The sequence below is a fragment of the Theobroma cacao genome, chromosome 7, assembly GCF_053813885.1.
Source record: "Theobroma cacao isolate CCN51 chromosome 7, ASM5381388v1, whole genome shotgun sequence".
NCBI classification, from domain to species: Eukaryota; Viridiplantae; Streptophyta; class Magnoliopsida; order Malvales; family Malvaceae; genus Theobroma; species Theobroma cacao.
Genome location: NC_142645.1, coordinates 4372305 through 4388492, shown reverse-complemented (window position 1 = coordinate 4388492; position 16188 = coordinate 4372305). Strand labels below are relative to the sequence as shown.

Sequence of the window (16188 nt, the reverse complement as noted above, 5' to 3'; positions counted from 1 at the left end):
GTTAAGAAAGGAAGAGGCAAGGACTTGTGGTGGGGATTTGGAGGCTCAAAAATAAGCCAATCAAAGGGCTGCAAAGGATTTGAAGTATCTCCAACTCATATCCTTCTATCCACATTTATTATCTCAAGGGAGAGAGAGTCTGGACACGTGGCTTACGCAATAAATGAGTTGCAAAAAACCATTGGTAAAACGTTTTGGCAAAATATTGGTAAAAATAAAAAATAAAAATCAATACAAATGCGGTGAGCGTGGATCGAACACGCGACCTTCAGATCTTCAGTCTGACGCTCTCCCAACTGAGCTATCCCCGCAGGCAGTGTTTCACATGAGAACAATTCTAAAGAACGTGTTATTCTAATCTGATTTTAATATATATATTATGTATATTTATATTCGAATCTTTGCAATTGGTATCAGAAGATTTCGACATTACATCACGTGATCAGACTTAAAAAATTATTGAACCATAAACGCTCGGATTCGGGTCTGGGTCGTTAGGGTGACAATGACGTGTAGGATATGTCCTTCATGCGAAAAGAGTGACGAACCAGTAACACTAGCCGACCGCAGTCTGACATTTTTGAAATCTCGCAACGGTCGAATGATCAGACAGGGCAGCCGCGCTGTCCCATTACCAAAATAACAGCATTAAAACTAAAACCTTAATTTCTCACAACAAAATCCCGACCGTCCAACTATTTCCTCAACGGCCAGAACTCGACCCTCCAACAAAGAAATTCTTCAAATTTCCATAGTACGCTGTCGGGAACGACACCGTATCTTCAACTCTCTCCGTTTCCCTTTGCTTTAACGGGGAAGAACCCAAAGAGCCAAACCCACCAAAAAGTATGGAAGATTTAGAGCCTTTAAATCACCTCTCAAAAAGCTTGTTGATTACTTGATTCCAATTCAAAAATCCTTTTTTTTTCCATATAAAAAAAAGGATTCTTGAGATTAAAAGGAGATTTAAGCAGAACAGAGATAAAGAAAAAGCAATGGCTTTCAAGAACCAAAAAGATCACTGGGCATTTCTGGTAATAAATTATTACCCATATTTTGATTTTATTCTTGGGTTTTCTTGGCTTTGATTAATTGATTAGTTTTTTTTTTTGTGATTGGCAAATATTTTAATGTTTTCATTTTCTTTTCTAGGGTCTTGTTTAATTTGTTTCTTTCTATATATATAAATATTAATTTTAATTTCTATGTTTCGATGTTTCTTGGGTTCTTAAGTTTGTTACGAAGTTGATTTTTTTTTTTGGGTTTTTACATAGGAAAATGGATACCTTGATTGGAATGCTGATAAGGGTATGTTTGTTTGCTGGGAAAATGTAGGAAACGTGAGAAGAAAACAAAATTAATACTTCAAAATGTCAGATTTTCATACCACCTCAAAATTTGCAAAAAGTCGTGATTTTCCTTCTTAATTTTGTTGAGACTCAAATGATGTTTGGTTTCCTGAATTGTTGTCTTGTTTTTTCTTGGTAATGAATGCTCCTTTGATCTGTTTCTGATTTTCAAACTTACTTCTTTTTGTTCACTCACTGAAAAAAATCCTTGCTTTTTGCTGATTGATACATATATATAGGAAGAAATTGAAGCACCAATGTGGGTGGATCTTACTCTAGAAGCAAAGCTAAATAGTCAAGACATGTGAGTTTCTGTTCACCTTGTTATGATTCTTGCAAGTAATTTGATAAACAAGTCATGTTTGTAACTTCTCCATTAAGAATTGAATTATATAGTTTTTGGTACAATGCAGTGATGGTGATTGGTTCCAAACAAGTCACCTGTAAGCATCTTTTCTTTACTCGGTTACTGTTTCATTAGCTAGGGAATTGTAGTTAGTGACATTAGGGTGGTAATCTAATGCTAGTAGATTAACTTAATGTGATTTTTCAGATTCCATCATTGTTCTTCTCGCAAGTTAAAATCTGCATTTTCGCGTTCTGGTGAGGATGGGGTAAACTCAGAGTTGGACTTGGTAGGTGCATCATCACCCACACTCCCACAGTCAGTTTCAAGATCAAGAGGCAAGGACTACAGGAGCAAGAAGTGGAAAGGTGACTGTCATGATGGTTCATTAAACAATATAAAGCCTGTGAAGGTTTTAAATGGGAAGTTTTCGAGATTGGATTCAGGTTATGGTGAGGAAATAAAACCTAAACTGAGCTTTGTAAGTTTGAAAGGTGCTTCCAGTTCAAAAACAAGTTTGGTTTCTGAAATAACTGAAACCAATACAAGAAGCACAGTTACCTCTGAAAGTGTTCAACAACAACAGCAGCAGAAGACCTTCGAAGTATCGAGTCGAGGCTTTGGTCAATCAAGTGGGCTTTTATTGTCAGTGAGGAGTAGTCTTAGGAAAAGTTGTATTACTAGACCAGCATCAAGGGTGGAGATTAATGCTGATAGGAGGGAATCAAGAGACCGTAAATCTTCCTCCAGCAAGTCTAGTGTGGGATCATCTTCATTTTCTGGTCATGACGTTAAGAGGTCAAGTATTGCATTAATAAAGAGGAAAGAACATACCCCAGATAGCAGAAATGTAGCACGGATGACTGAAGCTGCAAAGAATAAAGTGAAACCTTCTAATATGTGCAATACATCAAATGTTAGAGGTAAGGAAGGGAATCGTAATTCTAGGACAGGAGGTTTACCAACTGTTGCAAAGCCAACTTGCCAGGAAGCCACAAAATCAAAGGTGAGAAGCACTTGTGCCTTGAGAAACTTGTGTGCTTGTGCATGTACAAATTTTCCATCTGTATTTGTGCCTCTAGTACACAGAATATATTTGGAGTTCTTAACATATACTTAATGCAGAGGACAATTTTCAAGTTAATTGAGGAAATAATTCTTCATTTTGACTGCATAAGCTTAGCATTCTTCCCCATCCATTTTGGCAAAGGGGGAAAATTTGCATATTTTAAGCTTTATTTGGATTGATTTTCTTGTAGCTGATATATAATCATTCTCAACTGGTTTAATAAATGCCAAGAAGATGACAAATAAACCATATTCCAAACATCATATCATTGTTGAAGAACCCAAAGTTGGTGTAATTTTTTGCAGGCTAATTCTCAGACTCTTCGCTCCAAACTTTCACAGCCACTTAACGAAAAGAAGTCACTTGTTGCTGCTTCAAAAGCTAGAAAGAAGGTGGGAGTTAGCAGAACCAAGAAAGTGACAGGTGCTGGGAAAGAAAATAACACGGGGGAAATTTCTCTGAGCCAGAAATGCAATGGAAAAGGCGATGCTGCTGGGGGCATGGTTGTAGGTAGAAAAGGGACAAGTCAGAGTACATCCCAGAACGGTGGCAGAACAGGATTGTTTGTTCCCAAGGTACTTATCTTGGTTGTCATGATACTGTTATACTCATCTATAGTGTGTTTTAGCCTTTGTAGCCAAATTAAACAAATGATTTCCAATTAAAGAGGTCTAAAATGCCTGCATGAATTTCAATTGTTCAGACCTGATGAAGGCCTCCTCCACTCATATGTTGTGGCTTATCAGATTCTCTTTTTCATATTATTCCTTGGGAAAGTGCATATTTCTTATGATTTTATGTAATAATCACAAACCCGTAAACACCGATAGAATCTGCGGGAAATTGTTCTGTGCAGAAATAACCTTATTCTTTAGATTTGATAAGCAAATTCATCTTTTGATTGTCCTTTCCTTCTACACTTCCATACACAAATCTAGTCACATCCTGTATCTGATCTATGTATATGAACTTTTCGAACAGGGAAGAGTTGGTAATCAAAGGGAAGGAAAGAATTCCACCAATTCTACTCAAAGGGTCCATTTTCGATGAGGGGGCAGAGCAGATAAAGGTCTGTATATAATGTAATTCTTACTTCTTGTAACCATGGGAGGAGTGTGACAGCAGAGAGCTTTTTCGTGCCACATTTTGGTGGTAAATTTTGGTTCTAGTGGCATATGTGAATGTACACCTTCACTGGCCATAGTCTTCTTTTGTATACAAGCATCTAAGAATTCAAGGTGCCTTTCTGATTCTCATTTTGTTTTCCAGCCCTATTTGAAGCTCCTCCTCTCTCACTCTCTGGCTTTTCATTTTACAAGAACATTAACATCTGAACTAAAGCTCACTCACGTCAAAAAGTTGATACGGAAACAGGCAAAAACTATGAGGAAAACGCTACAGAAGAGGAAGATGAACATTCGAACAGCTTGATTATGAGGAAAACGCTACAGATCTCTTAGCCGACTTGACATTAAATTCTTGCATTGGGTATACTATACATATCCAATCTGTACATTCTTTTAATCTCACAGACAAAAACTTGGCATAATGTAGGCAATATGGATTGCTGCTAGATAGTGTTGATCTTCGATTTATCCTCGTAATTTGTGCCATGCGAGATGCTATTGATCTCGGCATTGGAATACACTACCAGATTGCTCTTCATTGGTTGCAATCATACATGTTGCTGCTACGATACTGAAAGGGACAGCAACATGTGATGACGCTTATCTTCTCAAAGCCCCATAACTTTTTGTTACCTGAGATACATGATGAGACAGGCTGAGCAGGGAATCCCAATGCGTAGTGCAAAGGTTCTATAGCAAGAAGGGAAAAACAAGTCTGACATTGCCAGAGGTATTAAGTACCGAATAAAAAGTATGAGCATAATTGTTTTAATTAAATCTTCAGTAATTAGAAGCAGAGACTACAGCAAAACATGTATGAAACCTGAGTAAAAAGGAGATGAAATTGAGGCACAACAACTCTTCCAAAGAAGGAGGGGAGCATGTCAGTGGGGCAAAGCAAAAGATACATACTAGGTTAACTGCAGAAAATGACACAGCTAAAATAAGGAAAAGGAGAATAATCACTAACCCGAGGTTGAGACTTATTAAATCTCCTTGCAATCTCTTCAGCATCATCTTCATCGTCATCAGGCTTGTTCATGAACACTTTATGAACTGAAGAGTTATCAGATTTCCTTCCCCGCTTAGATGTAGATCCTCTGCCTCTTCCCCTAGGCACTGCTCTTTTACGCCCTTTACCTTGACCAATTTCATCATTTTCCTTCAAAAGATAAAGAGTACTTATTCAGTTTGTGTTTTCATTAGTTTTATATGGTATTATGTCAACACTGACAACACAAAGCAAAGATCAACAACATAGGTGATTTTATTTTCCAAGGATAATGTACGTTTGAACAGACAATCATTTAAATAGTTTGCGACCACCATGTACCATCATATAAAGACAACCAATAGAAAAGGCAGCACGGAATATGTGCATGAAATGAACTGATTGAGAAGGTGGTCCATACCGAACTGTTGTCAACCTCATTAATTTCATATTCTTCACTTGAAGCAGAGTCAACGTTCTCCTCATCATCAGCAATACTTTGAACTGCAGCTGATGCAGCAACTGATGCAGATCTGCATTAGGCAAATTACCAATGAAACTTAGCTAGTGATGTAGATATCCAAACTTTTTCAAGGAAATTATGAATTAAATTTCAAGGGCAAAAGAGATTAGGAGATACAGCATACTTCTAACAACAATTAATATTTCTTATGGTAAGCTCAATACTTTCATTTCAAATAGCAGCATCAATGGAAGCCCAAAAGAGAAAAAAATTAAAGAATAAAATAAAGGGAGAGTTGTCTTTCCACTTTAGTGATTGATATTATATCCTATACTTATTTCTCTGGCCATAAGTAAAATTCCTTGCAACAGATTAGATCAAAGTGTCACCTTTGAGATTGGCGAAAACCCAATGTAGCATCAAGAGTTGTCTGCTTTAAGCCAGTAGAGCCTCTGCCTCTGCCTCTGCCCCTACCTCTACCCCTTCCTCTGGTAGAAATTTTACTTTGACCAACTTCTGGAGCATCACGAGATGATTGAGAAGCTCTCAATGACCCTTTCCGGCCTCTATTGGCAGAGCTCAATATCTGTGCTGTGTCTTCATCGTCACTAAAGGAGGCTGCAGTTCCTGTTCCTGTATTATTTTTACTCCTGACATTCTATAACATTGAAGACACAGAAGTTTAGATGCAGAGAATGTTATATAAGCAACCTGAAGCAACATTTTAAACAAACAGAAAGTGGAAGACATGGAATCACAGTTGGTGAACACAGAGCAAATGTAAATTTAGATCACCTCAACGGACTGCACACTGGATGTGAACTGAAGGGTATCCTTAGGGTGTGAAGATCTTTCCTTGACACGTTCCTGCAAAATTAACAGATAAATTAAAATATTGTCTACTATTTCCATCTATCCAAAGTACTAATAACCCCAGCAATGAGTTGGGGATATTGCTTTTAACATTAAAAGTGTAATATATATATATAAATTAAATATAATCAAATTGAAAATTCTTGCCTCCAAGCACTCTCCAACTTTAAGAATTAAGTCTTCCTCTTCAAACTTTAAGGCATCTGAATCCTTTGCAATTTTGTTCTGTGGAATGAATAGAGTGAAGGAATCACTAACTTTGAACCAGAATATGGAGAATAAAAGAAGTAATCAGCGTCAAACCAATTAACATTCAAACAACTAATCCAAGCAAAAAACAATAAGATTATGTAGCCTTTTCCCACAATGCAAGGTCAGCTATATAAATCAGATAAAGCCATTGAGCTCTATTTAGGAACATATTTTGAGTTAAAACCAGTCAAAGCAAGGTCCTCTTTAGTACTTTCTGCCCATGTCTTCTTTGGTCTTCCCTCTTCCTTTAGACATTATGACACATTATTTTAACTGCACATTGGGTAGACTATAAAAATACTTACACGAGTTTCTTCAAGATTGTATCGCACACAGTTATAGAAAGCTAATTTGTCATCCTTGTTAACAAAATTGTGCAGTGCAACATCCAAGTCATTGACCGGAAGGATCTCCATTTTCTGCAAGATAGACATGATAAGGACCAGACTAAAGACAAAAAGGGTTCATGATAAATATATGATTGCTGTCATGCAAGTTCTATTTAGTCCAGTAACTGAAAGAAAATTCGGTATCCAATACAACTTTCCATATGCAGAAGCACTGAATCCATGCTTAGTAATCATGTGCAATTGAGTGTTGCATGCAAAATACATAATTTGTCTTCAATAGAAACAATTATTTTAAATATATTATGCATAGTAGTGCCCCCCAGGACTGCACTAAATAAGTATTGAGTGATACCTGTCATAAATAATCAAGCAAGAAGGAAACAGGGAATGTAATGTTTGATTACCAGATTGTTTTCGGCAACTAATGCTTCTATATTCTGTTGATTTAGTTCTTCAGGGCGAAGCCTTTCTGAATCATCAATTTTGGCTAAAATGCACAAAGAAACTTAAGTTAAACTCAAGTTATTTCATTGCTTCTATAAGCTAATATCAAGCAGATAAAATTGAGAAAAAGGAAGAGCTTTGAAAATCTAAATGCTGTTCTGAGAACATGCTTATAACAAAAGATTACTCATAATAATATCTGGTGGTGTTTAAAGTGAAAATATATTTTCAATTATATGTTCGCAACACTTGCCACATAAGCATTGTAACAAAACTTTTTACAGGCCAACTATTCATCTTTTTTTTTTTTTTCCAATTGAGTCAAGGGTTTATGTGATTAATTTCAGCAGGCAACTGGTTTATCTTCGGAAGAAAAGCAACCTATGTTCCATGCCGTACAAAACTTACTTGTTCCTAAGTAAAATAGTCACAATTGAGTAGATCACTAAGTCTGGATGAGTAAATTACCTTCTTTCTGACTCCTTTTAGAAGCCTTGGAGAATATAAGAATATCTTGGGGATTCGCAACCTGCAAACATTGAAGACTAATCATTTAGTGCCTGAATGAGGGACTAAAAAGTTAGAACTTATTCCTCATTCAGAGTGTGCCATAGCCACAAGATACCTTCCCAACATACTTCTGCCCAAATCTTTGAGGATTTATTGTCATGAATCCAGAGTAATCAACCTATAATATCAAGCAGCAAATTGAAAAAGTTATATCTGGATGCTAGAGATACATTCTCCTCAAAATCAATAACTTATAAGGTCAAGACAAGCATAGAATAAAATATAAAGTGAAAAAATGCTCACCAAATCGGTACAAAAATTATAAAACGAAATAAAGTTACTTGGTAAGGAAAGGCCAAATTCATGAAAAGTTTCATTAAAATGAATGCAAATATACTTTATAACCCAACATACTAAGTTATGGATGGGCAATACTGAGAAAAAAAGGGTTTCAAACGATGTGTAAGCATTTTTCAGGATGAAGTGCTAGCAACAAAGTAACAATGATGAAAAATTTCCTAATATGGTAATAGGTTTTAAAAATGCTAATCATTAGACAACATGGAAATTTTCAAGTGAGATCCTTGATATCAGTCACCACCACACCCCTGTCAATAAAACTTCAAAAAGAAAAGGAAAAAAAGGCAATTTGATTTGGATTCAAAAGACATAGGGAAAAGGCAGGGAAAGAAAAAGAGGACATAGGGAAAAGGCAATGTGATAGTGACATGAGAATGCAGTGCCAAGGGCCAGGTTAACCTACCTCTCAAAGGTGGAACATGTTAAGGGAAAAAAAGACTAGGTGTAAAAATCAGCTTTCATAGGAGTATCAGTCACAAAACAGAAGCTGAAATTACCTTAACTCGGACTAATGGAAGCTTGAGCTCTGATCCATTAACAGCCTTCCTATTAGACTTCTCTATTAGATTGCTGACCTAAAATAAAATTGAAGTTATTATGTTAAATTCAATAAAAGGACTTTTTTTCCACCATAGATAATTAAAGAATTTAATCTGTTAGACTTCTGTATTAGATGATATCACAAACTCAGAAAGCCCAAAATTCTTATCTCATGCAAGAAAAGACACTTGCCACTTTGTCCAAATGTTCAAGAATAGAGTTCTGATCATTGGCATCAATGTCAGGTTCGTCCTTCAGCACAACCTACATCATGAACATTGAGTAAGACAAAACAATTCTAATCTATTTCTTGCCTTTTCTCTAAATGATATTGCTTGACCTCTGTATATTCGAAAGGCCTCACTGATGTCAAAGGTATTTTGGTTGGACGATATTGGTTTCCCTATCAAATAAGTCATCACAGTGTGAGAATCAAATGAAGAACAGATACTGCTTGTTTAAATGATAAATCCAATCTTTCACCCATATACAACCTTAATTTCTAGAAGGAGCACATGCTTTGGCTTTGATTCTCCATCAATCAGTGATGTTGCAACTGAGGAACCAGGTTGTGTAATGTGAAATCCCATCCCTGGTACTTCCTATGAAATTAAAACCAACCTTCAAATTTTTGATATCCTACAAGAGATAAAAAATAAGATATGGGAAAGATTTTAAAATTCCAGCACCTGAGGTTCAATAAGACATTCATGTTCATGTCCCCACACTATGAAGTCAAGGAAGCGTGGTAAGAAGTGCTCATTTATTGCATTTTTAGGGTTCATCTTTACTCTGCAAGCCACATTAGTTAAAAGTTTTAATACGTACACAAGTGAATTTACACAATAATGTCTTTTTCTTCCACTTTTAGTTTTGGTTGTGCATGAAATAACTCAATCGCAAAGAGGAACACATGCGAACATGAGACACACACAGAGGGACATGCCCATACACACACAGACACACATACACAACCTGTTCTGATGAAGTACCAGAATGTTGAACCAATCAGAGACTTCACACCCTTCTTGAGATTCAGGTCGCATCCATTGCACAGCATGGGGTGTCTGAGAAACCAAACATAAACCATAAACAGGTCAATAACTGAATATCCTGGAATTCAGGCACTAATGGGCTGTTAAAAATGTTCAATGTAAATACGTAGAGTACCTGAAACATTCTATTGAGCCGTTCATCTCTGATATTCCCAAGACCATAAAGAGCTACAGCTGTTGATCCCTGCAATGCAAAAAGAGACGTAAGTTTTTCCATGAAGATACAATTACCCTTGAAACTCATGTTAATGAAATTACTAGCAGACCTTCCTGATAAGAATAGGGTAGAGAGTAATCTGTCCAACACCCGAACCCCCTAGAACCATTTTCCCAAAATAGTTCACCAGGTTACATGCTGAAAGGATATCAACTGCAGAAAGGTTGTCCTGTCACCAATAAAAAGTTAGGAACGGACTGTTAATAGTAATTTTAAGAACAGCAGACTAATTATGCACTCTATAAAAACATGATTATCTAACAAATCAAGAAAGGTAGAAAAACAATCCATATATACAGATAGGCATGGTATTGGGGAGGTATCAATTTATGACACAATGATAGGATGGGACACTGAAATTCTATGGAAAATAAAAAAGAATGAGCAAGCAAGATATCTCTAAAGCGAAAAAAAACACAAGGAAAATGGGGAAAAAAGAAGAATAAGCATGTTTCCATAAATTTCTTACTACTCCAGCAGGATCATCATGGTTTCCATGAATACTAAATACTGGCAAGCCAACATTGAAGTGAGGATCTTCATAATTCACATGGCCAAATCTGTTGAAAGAGAAAATGCTTGTTACAAACTAAATGAGTTAATCTTCCAAACATCGGTCAACGACCAGTGAAAAGAGCATATTGACTGAGATATGTAAACACATACATCTAGGAAACAAGTAAATATACTTACTTGAATAATGTTCACATAAAAACCTATATCTATTAAAAAAAAATAAGGCACAAAATCATGCTTCGACTGTTGTCACAAGAATAATCACTGTGCAAATTTACTAGCCAGATACAAATTCGAGCCTTAGGACTTATGGTAATGAACAAGAAAGAAGCAACATACAACTTAGACATGCAATCAGCAACTCATGACACCGAGAAAGAGAGAGAATAGTTACGTATTCTGAAAATTAACAGTCTGGTCGCTAACAACTTGGAACTGCACCGGTTGATCATTAAGGCAATGACGACGAAGAATCTCAATAGCCTTAACTAAAGTTGACCTCGAAGGCTTATTTTCATGGAAAAGATCTCCACCAAGAAGTAAAAAGTCCACCTAATACCAGATACAAATCAGTGCCTACTTACACTAAAAAAACAAAGGTGAAAATTTCCTAGAAATTAAGATGCAAATCAGAAATTCCCTGTTTTTATTGGAAAAACCGTAGCCAATATAAAAAATTCAATGGCATACAGCAATGAGGAAACAAATTTTAAAAAAAAAAGAAAAAAATCACCTGTTTTTCCTCTGCTATTGAGCATATCTCATCAAATGCTTGAAATGAATCATGTCGTCGTACTTCATCCTTCTCCATATAGCCTAAATGGCAATCCGTCGCTACAAGTATTCGAAGTGTGTTGCTAACATCCTCCCTGCAAATTTCTTATTTCATACTTCAAATTCAAGCAATTTAAAAAAAAAAAAAAGCAAAGGAGAAATTTTACCTCCTTGAGTCAGTCATAGTGATAGATTAGCTGCGAAATTCATGAACTGCAAAAAGATTTTCCAGTACTTTGCGAAGTTACGACAATGGAAAAACGGCGCGGAAATTCGAAGAGCAAAATGGGAGGAAAAATGAGAAAAAAAGGGGACCAGATTTGGGGGGGACAATGACCCGATCCAAGCAATCGGACTGGTTTGATCGGGTCGGCGATGTTAATTCCAGTTCAGTCCAGCCCATATCGATTATAGTGGGCCTAATTTAATTAAGGCCCACTTATTGGTCTTAAACCGCCCATATTATTACCTTATATAAAAGCTTTCTTTGGGAATATGAAACCAAAATAGAATATTGACAATTTTTTTTAATAAATAATTGAAGGAAAAATGATAAATAATCTGAAAATAAAATTGACCTAATAATCTGGATAAGACACAAATTCTTTACCTCCAAAGTACGTATGCATTATTAATCACATAATCGTGTCATTATTTTCAATCTTTTCACATATCGGATCATTCAACATAATTTATAATCGATTGTAGTTTTAACTTGTCAGTTGAAACATCAATTTCGAAGATAAAATAATCATGGGTGACTTCGTAATAAAGGCAAAGGTTTTCATTTTGGCAGTGATTTGCTTCTTTGTAATGTAGTACAAAAAAGAAGACAGGAAATACCAAATTTCTGATGTTAATCACCCTTTCTTCAACTTTAAGTCTAATTTTTAATCACCTGCAGTTACAAGTCTAAGTCACAGACTTCATTTTTGTTTACCTTTTTTATTATAGGTTTTGACTGTATTATTGTATAGCCTCTCATGTGTAAGTCATTTTCAAGCACCCTGAACTCCTTTTCAATGTGTGGGCTAAAAATCAAATATAAGGAAACAAAAAGGACAATCATCTAGAAATCTTTTGAGACATTGCCACCATTATTCCCTATCATTCAACTTTTTTTTTTTAATACAAGATATTAGATTTTAAACTATATAGAATAAGATATATATATATATATATATGTATATATTTCAATTTAAAGTAGAAAATGTCTTAACAATTTTATCAATTTGATTCTTTTATAAAAAAATAATCGGTACCCTATGTTATCCAACCTAATTAAGAAAGATTAAGATATTTTATAATCAAATTTTGGAGTTAAAACTACTACTTGTCACAGGTTATGTAGGGTCTCGATAATGGTCTTATAATACTCACTACTCGAACTTAATTATAAATAATAATATTTAATATTAAAATTTAACTTTTTATATTATTTTTTATTTATAAATTACTTATTATTAATATAATACCTATGAAAATTCATTAATTGTTCTAAATATGAGTTTAAACCTTTAATTTATTCTTCATGAATTAAATTAAATTTATTAATTTAATTTTAATTAATAATAAATATAAAAAATTAATTTAAATTTATTTTTAATTGAGTATTTATAAAATTTTAGTACCTTCTAAAATAATAGAGTTCAAGTTAGAGTAACTTAAAAATAATCGGTACGCTACCCGTTGATATTCTTAAATTCAACAATAACTATAATCATTAAATAATCATCCAATCCGACATGACAAAATTGAACATAAAGTAGGAACGAGATACCTAAATTAATGGTTCTAGAGCTTCTACCTTATCATCAAAATTGAAATAAGATTCCATTGGCTAGGAATTTTATTAGATTTGGAATCCTATATTATAAAGTTTCTGAGACAATTATTGGTGAAAAACCTGTTCATTAGAGGTGTAAGACAATTATGTAATATGTCCTCAATTCATCGTTTCAACTTCAACATGCACGATTACCTAAAAAAAGTTTGTGGTAAGTTATATATAGAGTGATTAATAATATTTTATCAAGTTATATATAGAGTGATTAATAATATTTTATCTTGGATTGCATGTCGAAGAGACTATAACTCAGATTTTATATATATTTGGTTACTTCTTTTGATCTGTAGTATTCCCTTGCTGATGTGTTCACGTGGTACTGTCTGGAAGTTTTATCGACACTTTTTTTTATATAAAGTTATAGATATTATATGTGTCAATTAGTATACTTATATATATAAATACGTATATATATATATATATATATATATATATATATATATATATATATATATATAAATTCTTTCAATAATGTCAAAATTAAAACAGAGAATATTACATTAACTTCCTTAATGAACATGTTACAATCATTTACTTTATAGAAACTTAAGCCCAAATGGACAAAAGATTACTGCTACAAAATTGACCCTAAAACCACCGACAATCACAAAGGAAAAAACCACTAATTTTTCCCCCTACAAAACTACATGTAAAGGACCTCGTAAGAGGAACAAAACAATATCATAAAGGAGACAAAGGAAAGAAACCATACATCCAATGGTGTGATGGTACGTAGCTTGACAGCTTTAACTTACTCCAGCATTGGATGCTTTAGAAGAAATTACTTGCCGAAAATGGGTTTCTTAGAATTTAGAAATTTCAAAAAGGTTTTTTTTTTTTCACATTAATGGTGATAGTGAAAGACCCTAATTGAAGATGCCTTGTGGGATTTGATTTCTTCCCGTGGCTTGTAACTTGTACGGAGCATATCGACAAGTCTTCCTTTGAGGATTTGGTGGGAACTGAGAATACCACCAAAGTCTTCTCCGAAAGGGATTTTTCCCGAATGCATTTCCAGGAAAATTCTAAGTGAGAAACAGCCAAATGCAAGTATGGGCCGTGCAGTGGTTGGATTGTTGTGAAGGGAAAGTCTAACCCAGGCTTTAATTACGTGGTCCTCAAGAGCTTCTACTCGTGGCGTCATTCCCCCCACAGGTCACTTCATTTCTAGTCCTTTTTCTCTGAAAATGTATCAAGTATTTGTGTCTATGGTTAGGTTTCATGGCTAACCTAGCTAACAACTCAAATCTATAGTACACTTAGCAAAATGAAAATTATTTGAGGGGAGTACTGTATGTTTGCTTGACTACCAAAGCAAAAACTTCAATTAAAAACATATGGAAAATGATATATGGCTTGAACACATTCAACTTTTTCTTATCCAGTACTAACTCGTGAGCCGATCTCAAAATTTTTAAATTTTATAAGTAAATTTAAATATATGTTGCGTGTTCATATGATTCGATATCCAATTTTTTTACTTTACAATAATCAGATTAAAAACTTAAAATGTCTAATGATTTAGGAGAGAATCGTAGTCCAACAGTATTATAATAAGACAATATTATAATTTACTAGAATTATATTAATTGAACTTTTTTTTTAATTGAAAGAAGAGGAGTTGAATTTTACCTTTTAAACAAAGATTATACATTAATCAATGAACAAATGCTCGGATGCATTATATTAATTGAACTTGTTTTTTATATAATTATCGTAATTATGTAAACATTTTAGATGGAAATTAATAGTGAGTTTAGAGTTGAATGGAGAGAGAGAGTTGCCCTAGCTAGTTGCAATTGCATGGACATATAGATCAGGTTGGTTGGGAATGTATATAATAAACCATAGTTGGAAAGGTATGGTCCGAATAGATATGGTTGGTTTTCCTCGAAACATATGTTTCTGTCAAAGCAGTGAAAATGGATCAATAAAAGCAAAGCCAAATTGTGTACTACAATCAGCGGATAAGATCGCATTAACTAATCATGTCACATCTCCAAGGACTAGTTTTTGTACGAAGACATAGCTGTCAATAATTACGGGGCATTCCTGTGTAATTAATTTTCTATCAATTTTGCACGATAGAAACCAGTGGAAAATCTTTATGCATAATATTAAATACTATGCCATGCATAACTTATGCTTATTAAAATTAAATACCAATTATTGTTCCCATATTTAATTTCTTTATTTTATTTTGTTTATTAATTTATTTTGCTTTCTGGTTTTTGGATTTGAAAGAGATAGAGAAGAAGAATCATTGCCTCTCAATCATGCAAGATCATTGCTCGTGCAGCACGAAGGCACTCACATGGGAGGATGGAGGTTTTGTGACAATGGTCAGATAGATAGGGCCAAAGTTTTGTACTAATAAAGACTCATCTTTGATCCTTTAAAAACACTTAGCATGCTTTTTCTGGTTACATCCCCATTATATGTAAGGTCTGCAAACCTACATGACGAGCAATAATTTTCCTTTTCCGTGGAGACATGGAGAGTGACATGAGATTGTTACCTTATCTCTTAAAGATTAACTGGATAGAATGTGCAATATCATCATTTATAAACTTTGCAGAAACTCCTCTACTTGCTTGATATGGGCCTACTTTCTTCTTTTTGAAATGTTTGGTGCGTAACAACAAGAACTCTCACATGAAATTCGTTGAAATTTAATTATAAAATGAATTAAATTTAATACATAAGATTTAAACTAAGATTGTATAATATAAAAAAAGACATCTAAAGATTTGAGAGTTTAACTTATGGAGTGAATTAAGGATCAAATCGTACATATTAATATTAATTATAATACAATAATTAAGGGGAAAGCAAATATTCTAAAAATTACTTTAAATTTCGAAATAAAAATATGTGATGGGGATTATTTGCACTTTGTTCGTCCCCTTCAAATCTTTTAAAAAGATTCTATACAACAAGGATTCTTAGAATAATACTCTAATGATTTTGTTTTAGTTTTTACTTTGAATGTTTCTTCATTAACAGTATCAATCCTGTGCATATATAATCAAGATTTGGAAGTATTATAGAAGCGAATATTGGTATAGAAAAAAATCTTTATAACTGTAGCAAATAGAATTACAAA

General features: G+C 34.2%; 2 protein-coding genes and 1 non-coding gene across 6 annotated transcripts; 1 reads left to right on the top strand and 2 right to left on the bottom strand.

Moving 5' to 3' along the window:
* Nucleotides 1–238: 238 nt before the first annotated feature.
* Nucleotides 239–311, bottom strand: TRNAF-GAA (transfer RNA phenylalanine (anticodon GAA)). The gene has a single exon. It is a non-coding gene; the product is annotated as a tRNA-Phe (tRNA).
* Nucleotides 312–609: 298 nt separating this feature from the next.
* On the top strand, nt 610–4353 carry LOC18593816 (uncharacterized). 4 transcript variants are annotated; one of them, XM_088807832.1, is made up of 7 exons: nt 610–1034; nt 1589–1653; nt 1763–1792; nt 1903–2701; nt 3070–3339; nt 3746–3833; nt 4034–4353. In XM_088807832.1, exons 1-6 carry the CDS (start codon nt 996–998, stop codon nt 3812–3814), a joined length of 1272 nt encoding a protein of 423 aa, XP_088663958.1. In that variant the 5' UTR covers nt 610–995; the 3' UTR covers nt 3815–3833; nt 4034–4353. The 4 variants fall into 4 exon arrangements, with proteins under 4 accessions (XP_088663958.1, XP_088663959.1, XP_088663957.1 ...); XM_088807833.1 differs by lacking the exon at nt 4034–4353 and adding an exon at nt 1275–1308 and having other exon boundaries at nt 666–1034; nt 3746–4020; XM_088807831.1 differs by lacking the exon at nt 4034–4353 and having other exon boundaries at nt 666–1034; nt 3746–4020.
* MRE11 (DNA repair and meiosis protein (Mre11)) lies at nt 4170–11562 on the bottom strand. Its single transcript, XM_018125018.2, has 22 exons — nt 11404–11562; nt 11196–11331; nt 10857–11014; nt 10416–10506; nt 9996–10115; nt 9845–9913; nt 9650–9741; nt 9364–9466; nt 9169–9276; nt 9015–9077; nt 8867–8938; nt 8632–8709; nt 7890–7952; nt 7733–7793; nt 7225–7307; nt 6776–6889; nt 6366–6443; nt 6141–6212; nt 5735–6003; nt 5304–5415; nt 4862–5053; nt 4170–4524 (listed from the first exon to the last, which is right to left on the bottom strand). Exons 1-22 carry the CDS (start codon nt 11418–11420, stop codon nt 4492–4494), a joined length of 2184 nt encoding a protein of 727 aa, XP_017980507.2. The 5' UTR covers nt 11421–11562; the 3' UTR covers nt 4170–4491.
* Nucleotides 11563–16188: the final 4626 nt, after the last annotated feature.

Coding starts and splice junctions, on each gene's coding strand:
- MRE11 (XM_018125018.2), bottom strand. Junction 6,890..7,224: donor TAGTTGCCGAAAACAATCTG/GTAATCAAACAT, acceptor TCTATCTTGCAG/AAAATGGAGATCCTTCCGGT. Junction 6,444..6,775: donor ACAATCTTGAAGAAACTCGT/GTAAGTATTTTT, acceptor TTCATTCCACAG/AACAAAATTGCAAAGGATTC.
- LOC18593816 (XM_088807832.1), top strand. CDS start 996: ATGGCTTTCAAGAACCAAAAAGATCACTGGGCATTTCTG. Junction 1,654..1,762: donor AAGCTAAATAGTCAAGACAT/GTGAGTTTCTGT, acceptor GGTACAATGCAG/TGATGGTGATTGGTTCCAAA. Junction 1,793..1,902: donor TGGTTCCAAACAAGTCACCT/GTAAGCATCTTT, acceptor GTGATTTTTCAG/ATTCCATCATTGTTCTTCTC.